General features: G+C 43.6%; 2 protein-coding genes across 2 annotated transcripts in view; one reads left to right on the top strand and one right to left on the bottom strand.

The window, feature by feature from the left end:
• Positions 1–25331, bottom strand: part of CTNNA3 (catenin alpha 3) — a 902456-nt gene that overhangs the window by 548011 nt on the left and 329114 nt on the right. The window lies entirely within an intron of this gene.
• Positions 15059–25331, top strand: part of LRRTM3 (leucine rich repeat transmembrane neuronal 3) — a 136395-nt gene continuing 126122 nt past the window's right edge. The window contains exons 1-2 of the mRNA XM_063133061.1: positions 15059–15588; positions 15972–17503. Of these exons, the coding sequence (XP_062989131.1) occupies positions 15585–15588; positions 15972–17503 (1536 nt within the window). The 5' untranslated portion in view covers positions 15059–15584. The remainder of the gene's footprint in view (positions 15589–15971; positions 17504–25331) is intronic.

Raw genomic sequence — 25331 nt, 5'->3', positions numbered from 1 at the left:
AGACTCGCACAGTTCTTGAGTCTATTTCTCTGTGCAATGTTATTTTGATACAATTCACTTTAAGAAATTGCAAGAGATAAAACGTGTCTGCTACAGCAAAGATTTCACACACACACACACACAATTGATAGGTACTTTAGAAAATCTCTTTAAAAGAGATTAGACTAGATTAAAGTACAAGGAGATGGTACGTTTCTTAGCCATGGAAAAACACCTTTTGCACAACTAAACTTGTACCAAAAATGACTCCCATCTTTGCAGCTTAGCTGTGAAGATGGGGTACTATTTTCTAAAACATTTGGAGGGTGGGGGTGAAAGCCTATGAATTCATTTGGGATGGGTTGGTAGTAGGTAAACTTTGTATCTCCTTTTTAATCCCACCCTCCCAACCCCACTCCACAAAAAATTTCACCAAGGGGCTGTCTTCACAGTGCCAGGTTGATCCTGTACTGCCGCCAAACCTGCACTATTGCTGGTGTGCGGTGGTGGCAAGTTGTCCTTACGAGGGGGGGCAGTGCGGGCTTTCTGGCAGACATTAGGCCTGATAGGCCCACTCCTTCCCCCTCCCGTGGCTTCTGGCAACCAATAGGAGATTGGCTTTCACCTGAGAATGCCCCCAGAGTGGCTCCAAGCCAGGACAGGCTGGTGGAAGAGCAGGGCTGACCTCGCTCTGGCTGGAAAAGTCAGGGTAAGTCTCTGACTTCTCAGTCGTGCCTCTTTGCCTCTTTGCCCCAGGGTGGCTTTGAATCTACGGCTGCATCATATAACTAACACAGTGCAGATTCGGAGCCAGCTTCAGGCAAAGATGACAGCCTCCAAGTCAAGAGAGGCTCCAAGTCAGAGGGAGCTGCTCAGATAGCTCAATGGCATCCATCTTCATTTCCAAAATAGATGCTTGATGGGAGCAATGCCACACCATCACCTAGCGTCATTCCTCGGACATTATACAGAAAAAAGACGGCCGCCTCACCAGGCAAGTAGGAAAAAAGGTTTGTATGGATCAAAAAAGAGAATGTATTTTCTCTTACTTCATCTAAGAGGACTCCCCAAACTTAAAAAAAAAATACATTCAAGAATTTTACCTCCATTCCCAATATCTATAGGGGCTATTCACTGCACCTGGCTCTAATCCAGTGAAATCACCAAAAAAAAAGTCTTCTCCCCATGGAAGACTAAGAACTGTAGTTCTGTGACTGGAGCTAGGGATCTTTTTCATCAGATTTCTTTTCTTTAGAAACAGCCCTCTCCGTCCACCCTGAGAATTCTTGCCAAACCCTTTTAACTTCCTTTGACATTTTCTAGGTCTTTCATCTAAAATGAAACCTCCAAATTTCCATCCCAAACACATAGCAATACAGACAACTGGAGACTGACTGCCAGCCAGGCTTTGAGCTTACTGATGTTACCCGGCTGTTGCCCCCTCTGGGAAATCCTGGCAGGGGGCTTGCACACACACACCCCATAGTTTATGCCCCTGCCTGCTGTACATGTCTTAGGCTAGGTACCAAGAAGACAGTGCTGAAGCACCAGAACTGGGGATAGATACTGAGACTGTAGGCCCTCTTTAGTAAGAACATATCCCTTCCAATGTGTTCCAGTACCAAGACACAGGGCTATGTGCAAAGATTATCTGCACAGAGAGATACTATGTTCCAAGGCAAACATCTGTATTGAGAGTGCATACAAACTACATAGCCTACACACCAAGAGTTGGGATATGGACCAAAATTGACCTAGGTACCAAGACTGTAAGTATAGAGAGAACTGGGTTTCAAAGGGGTCATCTACACCAAGCAGGATATTCCACTAGGAAAGCAGTATAGAAAAGGCAGGAGCCACACTACTGCTTTATGGCAGTGATGAAGTGCACTGCATGATCTACACTACAGCTTTATATTGGTACTGAAGTGCACTGACAACTGTTGGGGCCCGTGACACATCTACACCAAGCAGGATATAGCACTATGAAAGTGGTATGAAAGCAATATATGTTATGTGTCAATGGGCCCCAACAGTTGCCAGTGCACTTCAATACAGCTATAAAGCAGTAGTGTGGCTCTTGCCTTTTATATACTGCTTTCATAGTGGAATATCCTGCTTGGTGTAGATGAGCCCAAAGCTTGGGATAGATATCAAGAACATCAAAACAAAGAGTGATGGGAACTAAGAGCACTAGGTATTGGGTACTGAGGTTGGCACTGAGGTTGGCAGTAAAATAGACTGAGAGGGGATCTACACTAGTCAAGTTAGAACATGTCTTACCGTTTTTAAGTGTGTGTTTGGTAGTATTTCGCCACATGACGTTCAGTTTGAGATGTATTATTGTTGTCTGTTCTCCAGTTTTTATTTTGAACTCTGAAATAAGTCATTCTATTTGTTATGATGTGGCCAATTTCATCGTATTAAATGGGTTTCCTGTAGTTCTTAATTAGCCAATCACATTCCTGGGGGACATGTTTATGTAATTTCCGCGCCCAAAGTTGGAGCCGTTTTTTTTTTTTCCCCCAAGCCTCTTTTTTGCAGACACTGTTAGTTTCACTTTTGGGAGGCTGCTTGCTGGATTGTTTCCCAGTGGAGGATTCTCAGAGAGAAGAGGAAGTGGGAGGAGAAATTGGCAGATGGGGGGGGGGGGGAGAACAAACGGATTTCTTTTCTTAATGTGGCCAAAAGGAATACATTCCCACGGAAAGAGAAAAGTAAGTACACGTTTTAAAAACTGCTACATTTTAAATCGTTCAAAAACAAAATGTTCAATGACTGTAAAAACAATGTTTCATATACTAGTGTAGATCCCCTCTGAGTGAATGGCCTTCTGTAAAAATAATAATGGCAATGCTTCCTCATACCTATGATTTTCAGAGGAGTGAGATTATGTGCTCAGTTCCACAGAAGGGCAAGAACTGTTCTTGTGCACTGTTGGGTAACTTCTCAAGGAAAACGACATCATAGCTCTCAAGTTGATTTGCAAGTGAAAAAGGGAGGGGGTGAATATAGTCAAGAGACATATAATTATATTCATCCACACTGGGGCTAGAATTTAGATGGCGTATTCACAATTATTACAGTTACATGCCTAGCGCCACCCCCCTCCTGAGGTCCAGTTTGATTATTAGTTAATTATTCCTTGTTGGGGGATAGAAAAATGCCAATTTCTATTAGGTAGAGAGGGATTTCCCACACAGAAAAACCCCCTATGTAAGGTGCAGAAAACTTCTTTCTGGATTTTTCATGGCTGGGAGTTGTAGGGTATTTTTTTGTCTGAGCGTGCATAGGCAGGGGAAATGTTTGCAGAGAAGGGGAAGATGCAAAAAAGAGAAGAAGAAGAAGAAGAAGAAGAAGAAGAAGAAGAAGAAGAAGAAGAAGAAGAAGAAGAAGAAGAAGAAGAAGGCATTATAGAAACTTGCGTTCTCATTTTTAAGCAGAAAAATCCTTTTATGTTCTTACTAGGTATAAATCAGTAGCAGCCAAGGCTAAATAAAAGAGGTTGACAAGCTAATTAACTAACCAAGGCTGCCTGTACAATTAAGTTCCTTTATTTCCCCTCCCCCCCCCGAATATCGGCTAACACAATTAGACTATCTAGCAATGTACAGTCGTTGGGCTGACTCAAAATGATTTGATTGATTTTTTTGCGCAAATACACAATACAAGAAAATTCAGTTCCAGGAGATAAAGATATATTTTTAGCCTGGAATTCTTGCTCCTTTCTCATTCCACCCACCCCATCACACAGAATCAAACTGAAGCTCAGAAAGGGGGGGGGCGCTAAGCATGCAACTGTAATCATTATGAATAGACCATCTTGATTCTAGCCCCACTGTGAATGAATATAATTATATGTCTCTTGACTATATTCGTGTGTGTTTTTCTCTTTCACTTGCAAATCAACTTGAGAGCTATGATGTCGTTTTCCTTGAGAAGTTACTGAACAGCGCACAAGAACAGTTCTTGCCCATCTGTGGAACTCAGCACATGATCTCACCACTCAGAACATCACCTGTAGGAGGTGTTATTTTAATTCGTTTTTTTCAACAGATAGACATGCACTCAGTCTATGAGCAACATCACAAGTAATATCCCCCCTGCTTTGCCTCCAGGTTTTTTACCTCCGATGCATAAGCGAGTCAAACTTATGATCCCTTTCACCTGAATACACTGCTCTTTCACTTGTTTGCTCTTCCACTCCACTCCGCCCCTTCTCTTTCTCCATCCAGTTCATTGGTTGCTCCTTCCCCCCTTTAAACAAGTCAGGTCCTGTCAGCTGAGTACTTCAACCAGACCGCCTTTCTGCCTGGCAAAAATGGAACAACCATTTAGTCTGGATCTTTGGGATCATTGAGGGAGTACAATCCTGTCTCTGCAGAGATTTGGGCATTGTACATTTTTACAATGTACATTGTACATTGTACATTTTAAAAATGCTTTCAAACCTGAGACACAAGGTTTGGGTTTTATATTGAGGCTTGGAGTCGGCGGCTGGGAGAGATCACTTTTCCCTGCCAGGACCTGATGCAATCCATTCAAGCCAACAGCAAGACTCCCGACACAGGACATGCCCCCAACAAAGGAAAACGTGAGAGTACAGCACTACACAGAGGCTTAAGGGCACATTAAATGTGCTTCAGGAAAATAATCCGGATTTTAGGCGTTCTCAGGAAAGACAGAAAACACTGGGGAAGAGGTGGGGTCTCAGCAGGACAGGCACAGCGTCATGTGAGTACTGTGCTGCAAATCCACACACCAGGCATGGCAAGAGTGCACTAAATCACTGGTGTGATGGAGCTCTATTTTACGGCCAACCTACAGGTTCAAAAAGAAATTACTGTGGGTTTTAACATATTTTTTCAAAGAGCAAGTGAAATCTAAAGTCAACTCTATTGTAATTGCTTGGACCTGTCCGACTGCCTGTATTTAATAGCATTTAATAGAAAACTTCCTGACTGTTAGAGCAGTACGACAATGGAACCAGTTACCTGGAGAGGTTGTGGGCTCTCCCACACTAGAGGCATTCAAGAGGCAGCTGGACAACTATCTGACAGAGATGCTTTTAGGTGGATTCCTGCATTGAGCAGGGGGTTGGACTCGATGGCTTTAGAGGCCCCTTCCAACTCTACTATTCTATGATTCTATGGTTCTATGAAATGTCTCAGAACTTTTGCTGTGATCCAAAGGGTTGCAAGTGGAAGTGGGACGGAGGGGAGGAGATACAATTTCCACAACCCAGTGTTCAGATGCACAGCTGCCTACACAAGTTATGGGCACAACGAACCATGTGAATAGCTCCATTCACCTACAAATGCTGCAGCATGGGACTGATTTCCATGGGAGGTGATCTCACCCCAGTGCAGTATGTGTGGATAATGGAATGACGGGTGGTGGGCTCAACCCCGTGGATCTTTCCATATGAATTGCTGCCTTCCCGCTCAGGTAAGTAATCATCAGGTAGGAAAGACTCATGGAACTGGCCCTGCTCTTGTGATTCTAGTGCTTACATATCACAGCTACATGGTGAGTGATCATAATTCAGTGACAGTGCACATGCTTTTGTGGCTGCAGGGTTCCAGATTCAGTCCCTCCCGTTAGAAGGATAAGAGTGTATAAGCAAGCCCCAGGTATAAGGCAGATTTCTATCTTCTTATGCATGGGATCACACCACAGGAAAGTACAATATCCCTCTACTGAGGTGTGGGTGGGTGTGGGTGTGGGTGAGAGAGAGAGAAAGAGGGAGGGAGAGAGAGAGGGAGAGGGAGGGAGGGAGATGGAGAGGGAGAGGGTAAGGATGGGTCATGGGTAAGGATGTGCAATGTATTCTCTGAAGGCATTAAACACTGTCCCATGGAAATATATTTTTAATAAACTCAGAAAAATCAAAACTGACAGATAGGTGCCCAGATCTCATCAGCTGTAAAAGTGCTATATTAAATACAACTGAAGAAAATCAGAGTTAATAGTAGGAGATATGCCCTTTCTTTTCGATCTTTCCACATCATTGTAAAGGGAAAAAAGCTATACCTGGCTCAAAAAAAAAAAAAAGTCTAATCAATTTAAATATGAATAACTGTCTAATGAATCTCCCTTCTGAACTCTCTAAAAATAATGCCGCTAAGAAATTGAGGATGCTATTCTTTGGGGGAGAAATATGGAATGATAACAATAGATTAATCAAAAACGCCCTAACCTAAATCTCTCTTGTGACATCTCAAAGGAATTAACAAATAGGAGGATTTCAACCCCTTCACAAAGCCTACTGCCTACTTGGCTAAACTACAAATGGGTCTGATACTGCTTAGAAATTTGCTTATTATTTTGAACTACACAAATGAACATATATATTTTTTAAAAAAATGTTGGCTTTTCTTTATTTTTGAACGTGACGCACACTCTGCCACAAGAAGTAGGAATTATTGGACTGAAACAGTAAATATTTTTCAACACAGGAACGAAAAGGTAAAGGACTGGAATGCAATCTTAATGCATAGAAGGAGTGGAAATCCACAAATGTATCTTGTACTCCCAGTTTTGCCCAAGATCAACAGGTGAGTTTGAAACCATCATTTAAGTTTGAATTTCTTCAGTATCCCCATCCGTAATGTGACATTCCACAATGCTTTAAGAAATGCAGTTGAGAAGTGTTGGATAAGATCTCCTGAGCACTATCACTGAGAAAGGTCAGATAAGATTCTGTACAGAAGAGAGTCTACAATTTAACACATCTCACAGTTGGGTAGACAGCTACTTATTGCAGTCTGGAGAAGTAAGTGAAAAGTGTTATAGGCCTCTAATTTCGTCCCAGAGCTCTTAAGTATTTTACTGAAGGCCTGTTTCAGAGTTTTTATTTACTTGGCTACACACGATGGAGGCCTTTTTACTCAGGGAAGTGATGTATATAGTCTATGTGCATGGGGAAACAAGGGTAGATTTTGAAATCCAAAATCAGTTTTACTAGTGTGCCTTTCAATTTAGGATGAAATCCTGTATTTAGGAGTAAGCCCCATTTAACGCAGTGGGACTCCAAGAGAGCATGTACAGAATTCCGCCGATCATCTCCAAGATGGTGGATAGAACAATAAGCAATAATATTTCTGTCTCTTAAAACAAAAAGGCAACTCATATTCCATTATAACATCATTGTGGAATTCATGGCGACTTTGCACATTATGGATTTACTTCCATGCCTGAAATTACATGAAATACACAATTAGATTATTTGGATGTGTTGATCACCGAAATGTATGTTTCTTAAATACTTTGCTTAGGCTCACTAGCTCATTAGGTACATTGAGCTCCATCAGACAAGTGTTTTATTGCACACTCATTACTGGGCACTCACGGATTTTCACGGGTCCCTCTCATGACGTCATCTGCCTCCCGTGTGCCTCCCACCCTTTCTAGCCTTCTTTGCATAACAAAAAAGACCCTGGTAAGTCTATTATTTTTAAAGACGGAAGTTGCTGCTATCTCCTGCTGTGTGCGGGAGAAGTTGCACCATAAGAAGGCCCCTGAATTAGGGTGACCACATGAAAAGGAGGACAGGGCTCCTGTATCTTTAACAGTTGTAGAGAAAAGGGAATTTCAGCAGGTGTCATTTGTATGCATGCAGCACCTGGTGAAATTCCCTCTTCATCACAACAGTTAAAGCTGCAGGAGCCCTGCCCTCTTTTGTACCTGATCACTGTTAAAGATACAGGAGCCCTGTTCTCTTTTTCATATGGTCACCCTACCCTGAATGGGCCATGTACAAGTTGTTTACTTCCTCTTTTCTCTCCCTGAAAGAAAAGAGGACATATCAAACAACAAAAGTTTGTTGTGAGAATAAAACAGGATCTTTTTCAACTATGCCGCCCCCCTGAACACTTTAGCCAGGGGTACCCAACTTGTATGGATCGATGGATACATTTGAAATTTTGAGAGCACTCTCACAAATGGCTGCCATGGGGAGCTTGCTCAGTCATAAAATGGCTGCCATGCAGGGCATGATTGGGCACAAAACATTCCTTACCCAGAAGGCAAAGTGGTGAGACTGAAAGAAACAGTAACTTGCCCAAGGGCAAGGCAAAGGTGAGGTCTGAATTCCTAACACAAAACTACTCTTTTAAATCCTAATAAAGATGAGCCTGGAGGGCATGCCAGCCTATTGGGCTGGGTTTTTTAAAAGGTTTTTTTTTAAAAAAAAAAATATCTCTAAACATAAAATAAAAAGCAGTCCAGGCAGGGAGACTGGCAGGTGTGTGAGGGCACATAGATGCCCATGGGCACCATGTTGGGGAACCAGGCCTCAGAGGATAGGTGGGATATGAACGTGATTGATTGATTGATTGATAGGCAGATGTTAGATAATTTGCTCCCACACAAATTATAGAGAGAGAGAGAAACCAGACCTATACCAAGCAGGACATGACACGTTGAAAACGTTTTGAAGACTGTACGTGGAGTGTGTCCTGGGCCCCAACAGTTTCCACTACTGTTATAAACCATTTTACAGCAGTAGTGTAGATCCTGCCAGAGAGGAAGAAGCGGTGGGTGGAAGGGGTATGTCCATTGTCTGGATTTGCCCTTGACACCCCAACATCTTGTAACAAATGCTTAGGGTGAATTCCTTGTGTGAATGTTTACCACAATCTAATTTGATGACACATAAGCAAGGGTTTAACAGGAGAAATCAGATTTCACGAAGCTGTATCAACAACATAACATCTGCCTTGCAACAGCAACAACATTACAAAAGGTTGGGGTAAAGACAGAAGGCAAGAATTCCCCAGGCAAAAATGAAAACATGAAAAAAGATGCAGATATTGTAAAATATTGGCCCATTTAGGTTGGGAGGAGGGGAGTAGTGAAAGGCAGGAAAAACAATACCAAAGACATTTTCACGTTCTCTGAACAGTTATTTGTAGTAACAGAATGACCAATCCTTTTCAAGTTCAACCAAATAATTAACATACTTGATGGTCTTAATCGTGTACTTGAGAGAGATTACCCACTTTAGGATAGAACTCCTAATCTTTCAGAAACGTGTTTTTGCATCCTTAAAAAATCCTCAGATGTACTGCCCACATAGCAAAGGTAGTTGCATGTGTATTTAAAACTTCCTGGGCCGACATCCAGGTCAAGTCTGTTTGATTGCCGTGCTTTCTAATGCTCGTGGGATATTTTGCTTTCAATGAATTGTTTTAAGTTTCAAATTGTTAAGGACTTGAAACAACAGCAAGAGCAAGTTGTGAAGAAGCAAAATAACCCAATCATTGTGGTTTATATAAATGTGTTTACTTGTCTATGGGAGAGGGGGGATATTATTATTATTATTATTATTATTATTATTATTATTATTATTATTAATAATAATTTATTTGTATCCCACCTTTTGCCCAATACTGGGCCTCAAATATATAAATTTTGTTACAAAATTTAAAACATATACATTTTAAACCCTATGAAAAGAAATATACAAAAGTTTTTTAAAAAATTATATAAAACATTAAACATTTAAAATGCACAACAATTTTACAAGTCCTTAACATAGACGGAGGCCCAGAGTATTCGCCAAAGGCCTGCCTGAACAAAAAAGTTTTTGCCTCCTTCCGAAAGCATATCAAGGAGGGAGCAGTGAGGGGGGGAGGACAATGGTCCACGGAGGTTCGGGGCAGAAGTGAATTCTGCCCAGGCATGTGCCCCCTTTATCATCAAAGCAGCCATGTGGTGAAAATTCGTTGGCCGTGTCCAGTGGGGCCAGCTGTCCTGCCAGAGTGAGGCTGGCTGCGCCACATACCCACCTGTCATATTGGTTCCAATTCCCCCCACCCCACCCAAAGAAAACACACATCGTTGTGGAAATACTGTATTTTACCTATGTCAAATAACCTGGGATATACTGAAAGGAAGGCAGAATTGAAAAGCTGTGCATGGCTTCTCCTACAGGAAACAGGTGTTACAACACTGGCAAAATCATTTGTATTCAGATTGTATTTGTGATCGTTCTTTTTTTAAACACAGGCTAGATCTACTCTACTGCTTTACAGCGATATTGAAGTGCACTGAGAACTGTTGAGGCACGGGACACATTCCATGTACCGCTTTCATGGTGTGATTTCCTGCTTTTTATTCCACTTTGCCCAAAATACAGCAACAAATGTCGTTGTGGGTCCTATGAGGTATAAATGCACAAAAGGGATATAGCATTACCATGATGGGATTGTAGTGATTTGAGACAAGGTATAGATCTGGCTGGAGCCTTTCCCTTCTTCCAGGGGGAAAGAGAGCTCTGTCTGCATCCTCTTCTTTTAATTTCAGACTGGGGACCTCCACTTCACATGGGAAGCATCAGAATGAATGGGGGACCACCAAAAGAAGGCCATCAGTGACACTGTTCAGACAACACGCTAAGCCATGGTTGGTTAAGCATTTTGTGCTAAACATTATGGCTTAGAGTGTCTCACATGAACTATGACTTAGGCCGTTGCTAGACCTACCTGGTGATCCGTGTGGGAGGAGATGCGAGCTTGCACTACAAGTAATGCGGGCCGTCGCCCCAGTCTACACATCAGACGCAACAGGCTACAGGAAAGCCCTGTCGCGTCTGTCTTTTTTTTTTTTTTTTTTTACTTAAAGGGCTGAGTGTGCGGGAGCGCACCAGCAACAAAGGAAAATGGTGTTTGTTTGTTTGTTAAAAAAAAGGGTTCCCCACTCCCCCCGCCCCCAATTTCCCCACCCTGGCTGCTTTCCCCCCAATCTCCATTTCCCCCCAATCTCCGCTTCCCCCCCCCCCACGATCTCCCCACCCACGATCTCTCCCCCTGCCCCGATGGGCCCAGCGCTCCTGCGGAACACTGCGCCCTGTCCGCCACTTTTCCCAGCTACTCGTGAGTAATTGCAGTAGCGGGGAAAACGGCGGACCGGTCTACATGCCCACGGTCTCGGGCTCACCCCGAGACCACAGGAAATATCAGGCCACAAGTGGTTCCGGTTACCCCAGGCCAAGGGAGGGTTGACCCCTGCCTGAGCCCGGGATCCCCTGTGCATCATCTGTGCGTTATCTAGCAACGGCCTTAGTGTGTTGTGTGAACTACTCCTAACCATGGTGAATTCATAACCACAGTTTAAACACGCTCACTAACCAGTCGCTGCAAACGGGTTAGCAGCCTAACCATGGCTTAGTGTGTTATCTGAACAGGCCCAGTGTTTGTCGACTAGTAGGACTATTTCATACAGGCATGCCCAACTTTTGATGCCTGCAGACTTGGTTGGTGACCTGCATGTGTGAATGAACCACCACTGATCAAACGTCACTGACAGTTCTTTCACATTGCCTCCAACGCCATGCTTTTCAATTAAGTCAGTTCACATATTTAGCTATGAATCATCAAGTGCTGAGCACTCAAACAGTGTGCAAGCATGTGCCAAGAAGCCCAGAGATGTGATCTCCCCATTTTGCAACCCATTCCTGTGGCCCCATCTGTCTTGGAGTCCTCTAGGAAACACTATAGATGATGTGCAGTGGCAAAAGGATGTGCTCACGGCTGCACCTTCCAATCTTTAGATTTCAGAAGAGGATGCACAGAGATGTGCATCATTCCATGAGTTTCCCAGATGCAGTGGGAGACAACTGCATTTTGTAATGCAGTTGGCTATTTCTCTCAAGGTCTTCGAAATCAGGCCACAAGATGGAAGTTTGGGAGTTGCAGAAAACTCACCCCCAGTCTCATCTGAAACAAAGGTCAGGGTGCACAGAGAGGAGCTTGATGTTTGCAAATGCATAACTAGGATGACCTTGTAAGTGAAAGATTCCCAGAGGACTGTCCTCTATGCAAAGGACTGCCCTGACTTATTCCAGCTAAAGAACCATAAGAACAGTTGTCCATCTACGATTAGCATCTGGGTAGCAAACTAAATGGGCAGGCACACAGGCACACAGGTCAGTCCTTTTGCACTATGGTGAGATTTACTATACCCCATCTGAATCTGCCCGGATACTACGACCAACATCTGGGGTTTTCCTCCAACTGCCTCTTCTGAGGGAGGCTCGGAGGATGGCGACAAGGGAGAGGGCCTTCTCAGTGGAGGCCCCCAACTATGGAATGAGCTCCCCTCTGAGGCCTGCCTGGGTCCAACACTGTCATCTTTTCGGCCACAAATTAAAACTGCTCTCTACTCCCAAGGATTTAATGGCATACGATGGGCCATTTATGACAGTAGTCTGAATAGATCTAGTATTTTATTGAAAGTGGTTTTACCTGTCTAAATTGTTTTAAGTTTTGTATGTTTACTTTTTTATGCTGTATTTTTATGCTTCATTTTATTATCTTACGAATTGTTGTAAAGCACCCAGAGAGCTTCTGCTATTGCGTGGTATAGAGATGATGATGATGGTGACGATGATGATGATGATGATAATAATAATGCTTTCTAAATTTGCATTTATATGTCTATATCAACACAAGTACATGTTATGCAAATGTGTGTCTCTTTTGTCCTCTTTTTTGGTGATGCGCCACCTCTCTCTTCATTTTCCCCTGGCAATTCTCCCAGCTTGGTACATTTGGGGAAGGCTGGCCACAAAAAGGGTGTGCTGGCCACAAAAACTGCCCACTGAAAGAGATGGGTCTAAGCTAAGCATTGTAGAACTCTCAGGGTGGCCCGGCCTGGTGATGTGCACAGTCCAGCATGCTGGGGGAGTTGCTCTTTCCCTCCCTCCCGCCCCCCCAGCACCAATCATGGCCTGAAAGGGCCTCTTAATGCAAGTGCAAAGAAGACTTTTCAGGTCCCGATGGGTTCGGGGTGGCAGGGAAGGAGAAAAAGAGTTTCCCCTCTTCTACTTGAATGGTGGCTGCCGTTAGAGAAGTAGGGGAAAACCCTTCCACTCTAATGGAAACCGCCATTACAATAGATGGGAAAAACCCTTCTTCTCCCCCCCCCACGCTGATGGGGGGCTTAAAGGCCCTGTAAAAAGGCCCTTTAAGATCCCCATCAGTGGGAGGACTAATGTAGGGTGACCATATGAAAAGGAGGACAGGGCTCCTGTGTCTTTAACAGTTGTATAGAAAAGGGAATTTCAGCAGGTGTCATTTGTATGCATGCAGCAGTTGGTGAAATAGTAAAGTATAGCTAGATTGACAAAAGAGGGCAGGGCTCCTGCATCTCTAACTGTTGTGATGAAGGGGAAATTTCACCAGGTGCTGTATGCATACAAATGGCACCTGATGAAATTCCCTTTTCTCTACAACTGTTAAAGATACAGGAGCCCTGTCCTCCTTCCTATATGGCCACCCTAGACTAACACAATTTCCCCAAGTCTGGGGGAATTTCATCTTTTCTCCCTTCATACTAGCATGGAGAGAGAAAATACTCAATTTCCCCCTGCTGCAGCCACCATTACTGCAGTAGGGAGGGAAAGGATAATGGCCCACGGAGGTTCAGGGCAGTTCTGCCCAGGCATGCACCCCCTTTGTCATCAAAGCAGCAATGTGGTGAAAATTTGCTGGGTGTGTCCAGTGGGGCCAGCTGTCCTGCCAGAGTGAGGCTGGCTGCGTCACATACCCACCCAGGGCCGGTGCCAGGCTTTTTTGCGCCCTAGGCAAGGTGAGCTGCTTTCACCCACCACCACCACCACCCCAGGTAGGCGGAGACAGGCGGGGATGAGGCCATGATACCTATCCCTCGCCCGAAGTCCTCCTGGCTTGGCGGGACACTGCGGTGGGGTGGGCGGGAGGGCGGCTCCACGTTCTTACTTCCGGCGCAAGCCAGAAGTCAGAACGTGGAGACGTCTGCCTGCCCGCCCCCACCCCCACCCCCCAGTGTCCTGGGTTGGCTTCGGCTGCTGGGTGGGTGCCCAGCTGAAGCCAAGCCAGGGACACTGGGGGGGGGGGGCGGAAGGTTTCGGAACGGCGCACCTGGAAGCTGTCCTCACTCGGCCAGAGCGGCTCTGGGAGTGGGAGGGCGACTTCCGGACACGCCGTTCAGCGCCCCCTTACCTTGGCGCTCTAGGCGGCTGCCTAACTGGCCTCTATGGCAGCGCCGGCCCTGTACCCACCTGCCATATTCAGACGGGGGGACAGGAGCAAAGCTTCAGAAGTAAATCCCAAAGGTTAGGGGAGATTCATGTGCAGATTCTGTACATCCCAGAGATGAGGGGAGGCAATTACCATTCATTGTTGTACACTAGTCTACACACTGGTATGTGTCCACTAGGTCCAAATGAGATTATAAGCTTTGGGGTTTTGAGGGGGGGTGTTGTACGAAAATCCACATGCATTTTCATGCATGTTTTTCAAATGTATGCATCAATTGTACATATTTTGAAAAGTTTGCATTTTTCTCCCACTGGTTAAAGTGTATTTGTGTGCATTTTTTCAAACGTGCACATTTTTTAATGTGCATTTTTCAAATGTATGCATGCTGTTGAATGATTTTTTCCCCCGGTCTGTAAATCACATTGCAAGGTCAGAAATGTGTAGACAGCGACAGCAGATTGGGTTAAATTCTGATCAAAAATGAGCTGAATATCCAACTAAAGAGAAGTTAACCACAGTGGTAACAGAGCTCTTAACTTCTACTGCATTCCACATAGTTCTTACCATCTGTAGAAGCATCAGTATGTTTTACATGATAAAGTAATGCCAGCAGCATTCAATTACATTCATTGTATATACACAAGATCCCGTGTGTATGGGTGAGTGTGCGCGCATGGCTGTTTTCACACCTAAATGAAAAGAAATGTGACATTCATGCTTTGGGTTAGGTAAAAGTCCCAGCAGCAGATGTTGGGCTTAAAAGGCTTTGTTAAATTACCCAAAAGACAAGAGGAAGTGCAAGGGTAGGAAGGGAAGCAGCTAAAAGCCTAGAGAAATTTCCAACCGTTTCACTAGTGCACACTGAGTCTGACCAGCCTGCTCTGATTTAGTCACCCAGAACAATCACTCATTTCCCAGCACAGAGCTTACTCGTTTTCAAGGTTTAAAAAGCAAAAAGGGGGGGGGGGGGGCGAGAAGAGGAAGACATTTCCGCACATGCCCATAATCTTCTTCACCACTGGGGGCAGCTTTACATAAGACTGCATTCACCGAAACCAAAGCAACAGTCGCCTGAGCTTTCAGAACGACAGTACGCAGAAGTGAACAGTGCTTGTTCATTGTACAGGGTCATCCTGGCTTCTGTGCTCCAACGCAGCTTCTTTCGTTGGATCGGGGGTGCTAACTATGAGCCTGGCTGCCCAATGGAATACAGACGGGTGAATTCAGACAGCTGAGCATCACTTGGAGGAATCTATCATGCTTTGCCCGGGGAGATTTTAAAGGAGGCAGTTTCCAAATGTAAAGATGCAAAAACGCACCATCCATGAAGATCCTATTACCTAGGAAGAACTTGACATTCTGCTGCAACGGCTGTGTCAGGATTTATTTATTCTTGGGGTGTTCTGCACGGCTGGCAAAGAATAATGTTCCAAAATCCGTCCATCTCCCAAGGGGTCCAATTTTTCTTCCCGGGTGTCAGCAAGCCCTGACTCACCACAGAGCAGCTGACAGGGGCTGTCATGCTTGTGGCACCCTAAGCAAAAGCAAAAGACCTAAGGACGACCTTTGAAAACACAAAGGATGGGTATGTTTTCCATTTTATTTATTCATAGTTAGCCTACAGCACTCCCTGCACTGATTCTGTATTAATTACTTTAAAGATTTGCTTCTGCTCAAGTCACGACTAGAGTAAAATTTCCAGGAGATTATATTTGACTGTGTCTAGCCTGTCTGTGTGATTTCTTTTCCTTTATTAAATTTCCTTATTAAAGTATGGTGGTGGAAGTGGTGTGTGTGTGTGTGTGTGTGTGTGTGTGTGTTTTGGGGGGGGGGGAATAAAACAGGTTGCAAAGAAGTTCTTCTCCTGGGGGTTTCTTATGCATTTAGGCAGCAGTACTGAGCATGATTGAAATAGATCTGGATTGGTTTTTTGGGGGGATAACTTTTCGAAGTTATTTTTATTTCCAGGTTTCAATGTATTTAGGCTACTGAGCGGATCAGCTGTAGCCCTGGTAATAGCCCCTACTGTATTACTGACAATGCTTTCGTCTGCTGAACGAGGATGCCCGAAGGGCTGTAGGTGTGAAGGCAAAATGGTATATTGTGAGTCCCAGAAATTACAGGAGATACCCTCAAGTATATCAGCTGGTTGTTTAGGTTTGTCCCTCCGATATAACAGCCTCCAGAAGCTAAAATACAATCAGTTTAAAGGTCTAAATCAACTCACCTGGCTCTATCTAGACCATAACCACATCAGCAATATTGATGAAAACGCTTTCAATGGAATACGCAGGCTAAAAGAGTTGATTCTGAGTTCCAACAGAATTGCCTTTTTTCTTAATAACACCTTCAGACCGGTGACAAATCTCCGGAACTTGGATCTGTCATATAATCAGCTGCAGTCTCTGGGGTCTGAACAATTCAGGGGCTTAAGGAAGCTGCTGAGTTTACATTTGCGGTCCAATTCCCTGAGAACAATCCCTGTCCGAATTTTCCAGGACTGTCGGAACCTCGAACTCTTAGACCTGGGCTACAACAGGATCCGGAGTTTAGCCAGGAATGTCTTTGCTGGCATGATCAGGCTGAAAGAGCTTCACCTGGAGCACAATCAGTTTTCTAAGCTCAACTTGGCACTTTTTCCGAGGCTCGTCAGCCTTCAGAACCTTTATTTACAATGGAATAAAATCAGCGTTATAGGGCAAACCATGTCCTGGACCTGGAGCTCCTTACAAAGGCTCGATTTATCTGGCAACGAAATCGAAGCTTTCAGCGGCCCCAGCGTTTTCCAGTGTGTGCCCAATTTGCAGCGCCTCAACCTGGATTCCAACAAGCTCACGTTCATTGGTCAAGAGATTTTGGATTCTTGGATATCTCTCAATGACATCAGCCTCGCTGGGAATATATGGGAATGCAGCAGAAACATTTGTTCCCTGGTAAACTGGCTCAAAAGTTTCAAAGGGCTGAGGGAAAATACAATTATCTGTGCCAGCCCCAAAGAGCTGCAAGGGGTGAATGTTATTGATGCCGTGAAAAATTTCAGCATCTGTGGCAAAAGTACTACAGAGAGGTTTGAATTGCCACGGGCGCTCCCAAAGCCAACCTTTAAACCCAAAGTCCTCAGGCCGAAGCATGACAGCCAACCGCCGCCACCCACCACCGTGGAGGCCACCGAAGTCAGCTCAGCGCCTGAGCATGACACGGAACACATCTCGTTCCACAAAATCATCGCAGGGAGCGTGGCTCTGTTCTTGTCGGTGCTCGTGATCCTGCTGGTGATCTACGTGTCGTGGAAGCGTTACCCTGCCAGCATGAAGCAGCTGCAGCAGCGTTCTCTCATGCGACGGCACCGGAAAAAGAAGCGGCAGTCACTGAAGCAGATGACTCCCACCACGCAGGAGTTTTATGTCGACTATAAGCCAACTAACACAGAGACCAGCGAGATGCTGCTGAATGGGACGGGACCCTGCACGTATGGCAAGGCAGGGTCCAGGGAATGTGAGGTAGGAAGCATTGTAATCTATTTCTATACATATACAAAAAAAGAGCTTTTTTTAAAAAAAAGCTGGCTCTTTGTTGAACTCTGGGAACTGTGAAGGAAGAAGCATTGTTCTTTCACTTTTCTGGCACAAGCTCTTCCATATCACATCTTATCACATTCTCATACGTTGGCCTTATCCTCCTTTAAAAAAAACACCAACCACTTTTCTCCATAAATCCATTGAAAGTGAAAAGAGTGCAAAACAGGAGAAAGCCGGAACTCAGCTTTATGCAGCCTTCCCCAACATGGCACCCTTGGGATGTTTCGGACTACAACTCCCATGAGCCCCCCAGCCAGCACAGGATGATGAGAGTTGTAGTCCCACGCATCCCACAGGTGCCACCTTGGGGAAGGCTGCAGTACAGCCTCTGTATTGATTTCATTCCCTTTTCTCCCCTCCCCACACCGACAGAAAACTTCTTGCATAGCCAATGTGATGTATCTGCAGTGTGGATTTTTTAAAAAATTGTAGAGTGTTTGTTCTACATCAGAGCTGTTTTTGTATAGACAAATAATTATGGTGGGTGGGTGGGGGGGAGGTACCATTATTTTTAAGTGCTGAAATTCGGTACGTGATTCAAGGGCCCCCTATAGCAGCCAGGTGTGCCTGTAGCTTCATAAACATTCTAGGACTTGCTTATAGGTGGTGCAGGAACAACCCTGTGAGAATGCTTGATTTCTGCTCAGTGCAAGGCATCCTCAAAAGCCAGTGGTTTTAAAGCAACATCCTGAACTACTGGGGGGGGGGGTGTGAATCACTAGGCTAAATGAAGTGGGGGCAGGAATCATATCTTTCATGACGGAATAATAAAAGGAGGACTAGGAGGACAGAATGGGGTTCACTGCACTGTGTTCTAACACAACAGAGTTTGTAGTGATCACTCTCAACTGAAACCTGTTCATGTGCTTTCATATAAAAGATGCTTAGTGTTCCTCCCTCCTCGCAGCTAGTTGCCTTTCAGAAAAGTAGTCAAAAGGCATTCATTAAACAAGGAGACCAAATTCCTTATTGGTGCGATTAGAGGAGCTGAAATGTACAGTTACCAAGGCAAAACCACTTCCTGCACACATTTGCTTGGGTGCTCGTTAGAAATCCCATTTTCTACAGTGTCAAAGGCATTAACGTGATGGACGATGGGGCCATTAAATCTGTCATTTTTCTACCGTCAAAAAAATAATAATTCCTACATTATGCTGGGTAGCGTTTCATGATGTGATTTGCCACTTTGGGTTATTTCGGAAGCCGAAGAAGCTACGTTTTAAATACAGCACAACAACTAGGAAAAGCTTGCAATGAAACCTGGATACTTGCCCAGCCTAAGGGAAAGCACATCCGAAGGATTCTCTTTTAGGAAAAGTCAATGGATCAATGGGTGGGGGGAAAGCATCAATCAATTGTCTTTTTATAACCTTGTTGAGTGACATTTTAGCAATTTACTTATTTCTTTATAGATTGCATCATGATAGATGTTTGTAACTGAGAGCACCTACCTCAGATGTCAAAACAAAATGTGATTAATTGAAAACTCCTCTTGATATTTTATCATAAATTACAATCCAAGGCTCCCTTCTAAAAATAGCTCATTTCCCTCAGGCTTCAGATGCAAGCAGGACCACGTTTAGAAAAGCTGGCAAAGAATTTCACCACCTCTGTTGCATAACTTGATTTGGCTTTGTACGCTGCCCATCTCTGACCACTTGGGAGAGAATGTTTCTATAAAGCAGTTACACTGCAGTAATCTGGGGGGGGAAGCATCCATGTTCTGCTGTTTTGTTGTTGTTTTTGGTGTGTGTGTCTGTTTGTGGGGGGGTTGGTTTTTGCTGGGGGGAGAATAATGAAAGAAAATCACCTTGAACTGTTCCAAGGTACGACGTGCTGAGCACCACTACTGCACTTAAGGTGATTTTCAGGTAATAAACCTGCATTCTGCTTTTTATGGGAATATAAGCAGAAAGGAAGTGAAAGACTGCTTTGTAATTTTATTGGTATGAAACTAGTATCACGAATTTGTTGAAAGCCAAGAGTCAAAGATTTCAACCTAATTAACAATGCAGGCATATGGTGCACTTTACACAGCAGATGTGATTTTTCTGAGCAGATATCCTTTTTGAGATACATATAACATAGGGGTAAAAGTGAATATATCTGGTGCCATCAGAGAATTAACATTATATCCGATGATTCATATGTGGACTGAAGACCTTGACTTGCTCTAAGTGTAGACGTGTTTATGTTCTCTTTCTGAATCGGTGGCAATGCAGTGATCATGCGTATACAAAATGTGGAAAATTAACACCAAGAATGATGACACTGAAAAATACTGTGCTGGTCTTCGACTCCTAGTACAAATTTTGCATTGAACATATAATTCGTGATGCTAACCAGGGACTTTGAACGCGACGACAAATAGGTTGCAAATATTGTGAGTGACTTTAAATGTAAGCATATAGCTTTGTTTTTGACCAGATCTAAAGGAAATGCTACATGGAAATTAACTTGTGCTCCACTATGCAAAAATCACTGGCTGGAATAATGCACTATGGCATTATAGAATTCAGGGATGGAGTAGGGATGGAGGAAGCAGAAAAGGAAACCAGTGAGAATTCTGATATCTCATCGAGTGCCAAATAGTTGAACTATTAATGTCAATAATCTTTCATCCCAATGAGGCAGAATTAACATGTGGAAAATAATAACCAAGCCATTAAAAAGGCAATTAACTCTATTTTCATTTGAAGGACTTCTAGCTGTCTATATTTATATGTGCATATCTTCAGTGATAAACACAGATGAATATGTAATTATCACCATAGTCATCCAAGAAAAATGCTGGTGGCTGACTGTGCAGCTTATTCAGGCCACTCCAACAAGCTTCGTCTATAGAACTTTAGAAAAAGAAAACGCTGACTTGGATAAAATGGGTTCCAGGTGGTAGAAATGGATTGTAAATTGCTGAGCCTTCTCTGTCTCGAGAGAAACAAAAAGAATGCTTTGATGTGCGATTGTGTAAAACAAACAAATAACTGGCCAGTGGATTCCATATTGTGTCATTCCAAGAAAGACGGAAAAGAGGACGAAATTCTCCGTCGTGTAGCTTTAATTCTGGCAGGTGGCAGCTCGTCATGCAGAGATGGGGAAAGCTGCATGTGTAGTCATAACCCTCTTGTGCACAGCTGTTAAATATACATGAGTAGGGTGACCATATTTTGGAAACCAAAAAGGAGGACAACATGGTCGCCATGTTAAAATTATTATTATTATTTTTTAAAAAATTAAATCCTCAAACTTTTAAAAAAATCCTAAAACTCATGGATGGACATCTGCTTCAAACTTGGCATAGCTAAAGTCCTTGTTAAGAGCAATCATGGTGCCAAGTTTCATCTCTTTATCTTTAAAAATAACATTTTTTAAAAAAAAAATTAAATCCTCAAATTTTAAAAAATTCCTAAAAATCAATGGATGAACAGATCTGTTTCAAATTTGGTATGGCTAAAGCTGTACCTAAAAGCTATCATGGTGCCAACTTTCATCTCTTTATCTTTAAAAATGACTATTTTAAAAATAATAATTTTAAAACCTCAATTTTAAAAAAATCCTAAAAAAATCAATGGATGAACGAACCTGTTTCAAATTTGGTATGACTAAAGCCCTTCCTAAGGGCTAACATTGTGCCAAGTTTCATGTCTTTATCTTAAAAAATGACAGAGTTATAAGCATTTTTGTTAATTCCCATTAGAGCTGCTCTTTGGAAAAATCCGGATTTCCCCTCCCCCTCCCGGATTTGTCATCAGAAATCCAGGCAAATCCGGGCAAATCCAGGCATATGGTCACCCTGTCCATGAGGCCCTGTACCCCAAGGCCAGAACTACACCAAGCAGGATATAACATTTTGAAAATGGTTTGAAAACTGTATATGGAGTGTGTCCTGAGCCCCAACAGTTGTCAATACTGTATTATTATTATTATTATTATTATTATTATTATTATTATTATTATTATTATTATTATTATTTATATAGCACCATAAACAGTTATAAAGGAGTAGAGTAGGACAGGATCTGCACTAATGCTTTAAAACAGTTTATAACAGTAGTGACATCTGTTGATGTTCAGGACACACTCCATATACAGTTTTCAAACAGTTTTTAAAGTGTCATCTCCTGCTTGGTGTAGATCTGGCCTATATCCTGCCTAAATTTCTTAATACAGAACACAGAAATACACAGGCTTCCCCCCAACCCACTGCACAACTATCTTTTGAGGGGCAAATGTCACCATGAGGCAGTTGTTCCCCCTCATGTGATAAAAGTGGCCCAGTAAACAGTGACAAAATCACATGCCACCGAGTGTAGGAAAATGCGTGTGGGGGGGGCGTTTTTCTTGACAACCCGTCATGCGATTTTACATGCATAGGGGAATGCTTTCAGGAGACCTCTCTATCACATGAACATGGAGAGAGAAAAGAAAGGTATCACTATGACACTTCCACTTCAAAAGGTCAGCCAGGGGGTCCATTGAGGTCAAATGCCAGACAGAAACGGCCTTTCCTGAGTAGCTGCAAGCTGTTCAAAGGAGGGAGAAAACTGTAGAGCACATGTCCATTTTAAAGCCTGGGAGAGAGGGATTGCAATACAAGGGGGAAATCGACACCACTTTCAATCAGTATGGAATTAAGTTGCACGGTTCACACAGCCATCACCATTGACAATGAAAGGGCAGATGAGAAGACATTCCACTCCTTGGTCCAAAAATTCTGTTGTGGGATCTCAGAGAGAAGTTTATCCCTCACTGGCACCTACAATGACTTACTTAGGAAGGCCCACCCCATGCTTTTGAGAACTCTAGGTGCAAGATGATTGGCCAAGACATACGACAATTTCCCCGCCTCAACCATTTGTTCGGTACATTGCAAAAGAAGGCAGTCAAAATTTTGAAGAGGTACCCCAAACAGGCAAAACAACGAAGTAAATGTGGGAGTCAAGGTGCAACTACAGCCAAGGCTGGAAGATGTAGGGTGACCATATTTTGGAAACCAAAAAAGAGGACACCTAGTGTGTGTGTGGGGAAGCAGCTTTCTGAGTCCTGCAGAAAGTACGTTATTCCCCCGCCACCTTAAAGAACCCGATTGGAGTGGAGGAGGGGAAAGGATTTCATTCTGCACCACCACCATCCACTCCAATTGGGGCCTTTTCTATAATGTCCACAAATGACCCACTTTCCCTTTTAAGACCTCACATGGAGCTCGGGGTGGGGGAATGATGTGCCTCAAGAAAGCATGTCATTCCCTCCTGCCATGCTAATGGCAGCCTTAAAGAGGAAGGTGTGTCATTCCAGGACATTATTGAAAATTATAGAAAATCCCCCCTGACACCATGGAAAGAACAAAAACCAGGACAAATCCGGGGAAATCCTGACAGTTGGTCACCCTAGGAAGATGGGACAATGGGAATAAGCTAGGCCCAGGTGGGCCAGTAGCACCCCAGTGTCAAGCACATGGAGGTGTATCAAGGAATAAGAGGGGCATCTAGAATTGAGACAAAAAGGTCATGCTGGGTCAAGAGTCAGGAGAATGGACTTTAGGACGTATGTAAAAGCAGAAACCTGGCATGAAAGTGGACCAGCAGTGATGCAGAGAACAAGAGTTAAGAAGTAGAAAGGACACTTGGGCCAGGAGCTAGGTAAGGAACAAGAATGAATGCCAATGAGTAAGTTGGCCAAGGTATTGGCCAAGGTATTGACTAGGGAGCACAGTTGCAGCTGGCAGCTTAGATCTGCTGGGCAGGTATGTGCCCGGGCAAATGTATGGACCCACCTGAGTCCTGTTGCACAACTACATTCTCAAGGCTTTCCTACTTAAAGTTGCAATGGCTTATAAACAGTGCAGAGAAAAACAGAACTAGTAATCTCAAATTATTTGTACATCCTTTCTGTCTAGGCCTCTCTGGTAGTCGGGATAAGGACAATTGGAGCCCCATTGCACTGCATTTCTGTTTTGCCTCCAAAAAGACAAAGAAAGTATGTTACTGGAGCATGCCAGGGCCATGAGCCGCAAGGAGAGTTTATATCACAGGACCAAGGCTACCGGCTGAAAGCATCTCTAGTTTTCATAGCTCAACAATAAGGTAGAAATTTGTATTTAATGCAGCTGTGTTTAAAGATCAAGCTGGAAATATTTAGCTGGAATTTTCCTTAGTTTGTAAAGATGCTCCACATACTGTGAGGTTAAAAAAGAAAAGAAAAAGAAAAATCAATACCTTTCTTGTTATTTGCAAGCATTCTATTGCTGCATCATGGTCCACTCCCCTTTTCTTACAAAGCTTTCAAAGCAGGCCTCATACAGACACCACCATTACACAACCACCCAAATCCTACTGAATTTGTGGACTAACAATGCCAGGACATGAACAACTGTGTGATTTTTTTGTTCCCAAATTTCAGCTAGCAGAAAAAGCATGCTTCAGGTAACCCTAACTTGTCTGTTCATTTCTGAGGAATCTAGGTCAGCTCTCTTCCATAACCCCTATCAGACAATCAGGCCATTACAGAATGTCCTGGTGATGTTTATGTCCATTGTTAAAGTTTTATCCCTCACACTGAGGGGGGGGGGTAGGTTTACTCTTAAGCAGGATCTATACTACTGCTTTAAAACAGTTTATAACAGTAGTGACAACTGATGGGGCCCAGGACACAAGCCATATACAGTTTTCAAAACATTTTCAAAGTGTCATATCCTGCTTGGTGTAGATCTGGCCTCAGTCCCTTGGAAGTAAGGTACTTCAAAACCCTCCCTCTTTGGACAAAGAGGACACTGCTCTTTAGCCTAGAATGAGGACAGTCTTGCTCCACCAGTGCTCCTTCTGAGTCCATGGAAAGAGAGCATATTCTTTCCAGTTAGCTCTAAGCCCTACCAATTTAGTATAGTTCACTAGGGCTAGAGTGGACTTCAAGCTTCTTCAGATGGGGTTTCCCCAATTGTGTTTCCCTCCCATCGCTTTGAATCATGCTTCTGTCCCACAATAGAGATGAGCAGCTTCCTCTTTCTTCAGAGGCTGAAGAAAGAGGAAGTAAACAAAGACCACATGGCCCATTCAGTGGACCTTTGGGGGGGACTGCTTTCCTGCACACAGCAGGAAATGGCAGCACATTTCACTTCAAACCAAAAAAGTCGGATTTTCTTATTTTTTCATGGAAAAATGACCAGAAGGAACAGGAGACGTGTGGGAGGTGGATGGCGTTGGCAAAAGTACCAATGAACATCCATAAGTGGCTAGTAACGAGCTTGCTATAAAATGCTCATCTGATGATGCTCTTTAGCTCTCCATTATTACCTGTTGTTTCTAGGTCAGGGAGTTCCTGGGCTCCTTCCCAGATTCTCACTCGGCTAAGGGACAATTCACAGGTGCCTTTTCCACAGCAGCTGACCCAATGTGCAGCTGCTCTGAAAAGGCAAATCCCATCTTGAGATCATTAGAAAAGGAATCAAAAATAAAATTGCCATATCATCATGCTCTTTCACAAGTGCATAGTGGGACAACATGTGTACAGTTCTGGTCATCACACCTCAAATTGGATATTGTCCAGCTGGAAAAAGGTGCAGAAAGGGACAACCAAGATGATCAAGCAGCTGGAGTAACTCCCCTTTGAGGAAAGGTGACATTCTTTGGGGCTCTTTAGTTTGTAAACAAGACGAGGAAGAAGGGAACATTTATTTATTTATTTATTACATTTTTATACTGCCCAATAGCCAAAGCTCTCTGGGAGGTTCACAAAAATTAAAACCATAATAAAA

The sequence above is a fragment of the Elgaria multicarinata genome, chromosome 8, assembly GCF_023053635.1.
Source record: "Elgaria multicarinata webbii isolate HBS135686 ecotype San Diego chromosome 8, rElgMul1.1.pri, whole genome shotgun sequence".
In the NCBI taxonomy this organism is placed as follows: Eukaryota; Metazoa; Chordata; class Lepidosauria; order Squamata; family Anguidae; genus Elgaria; species Elgaria multicarinata.
Note: the sequence above shows the minus strand (reverse complement) of the source record. Positions and strands in the feature narration are given on the sequence as shown.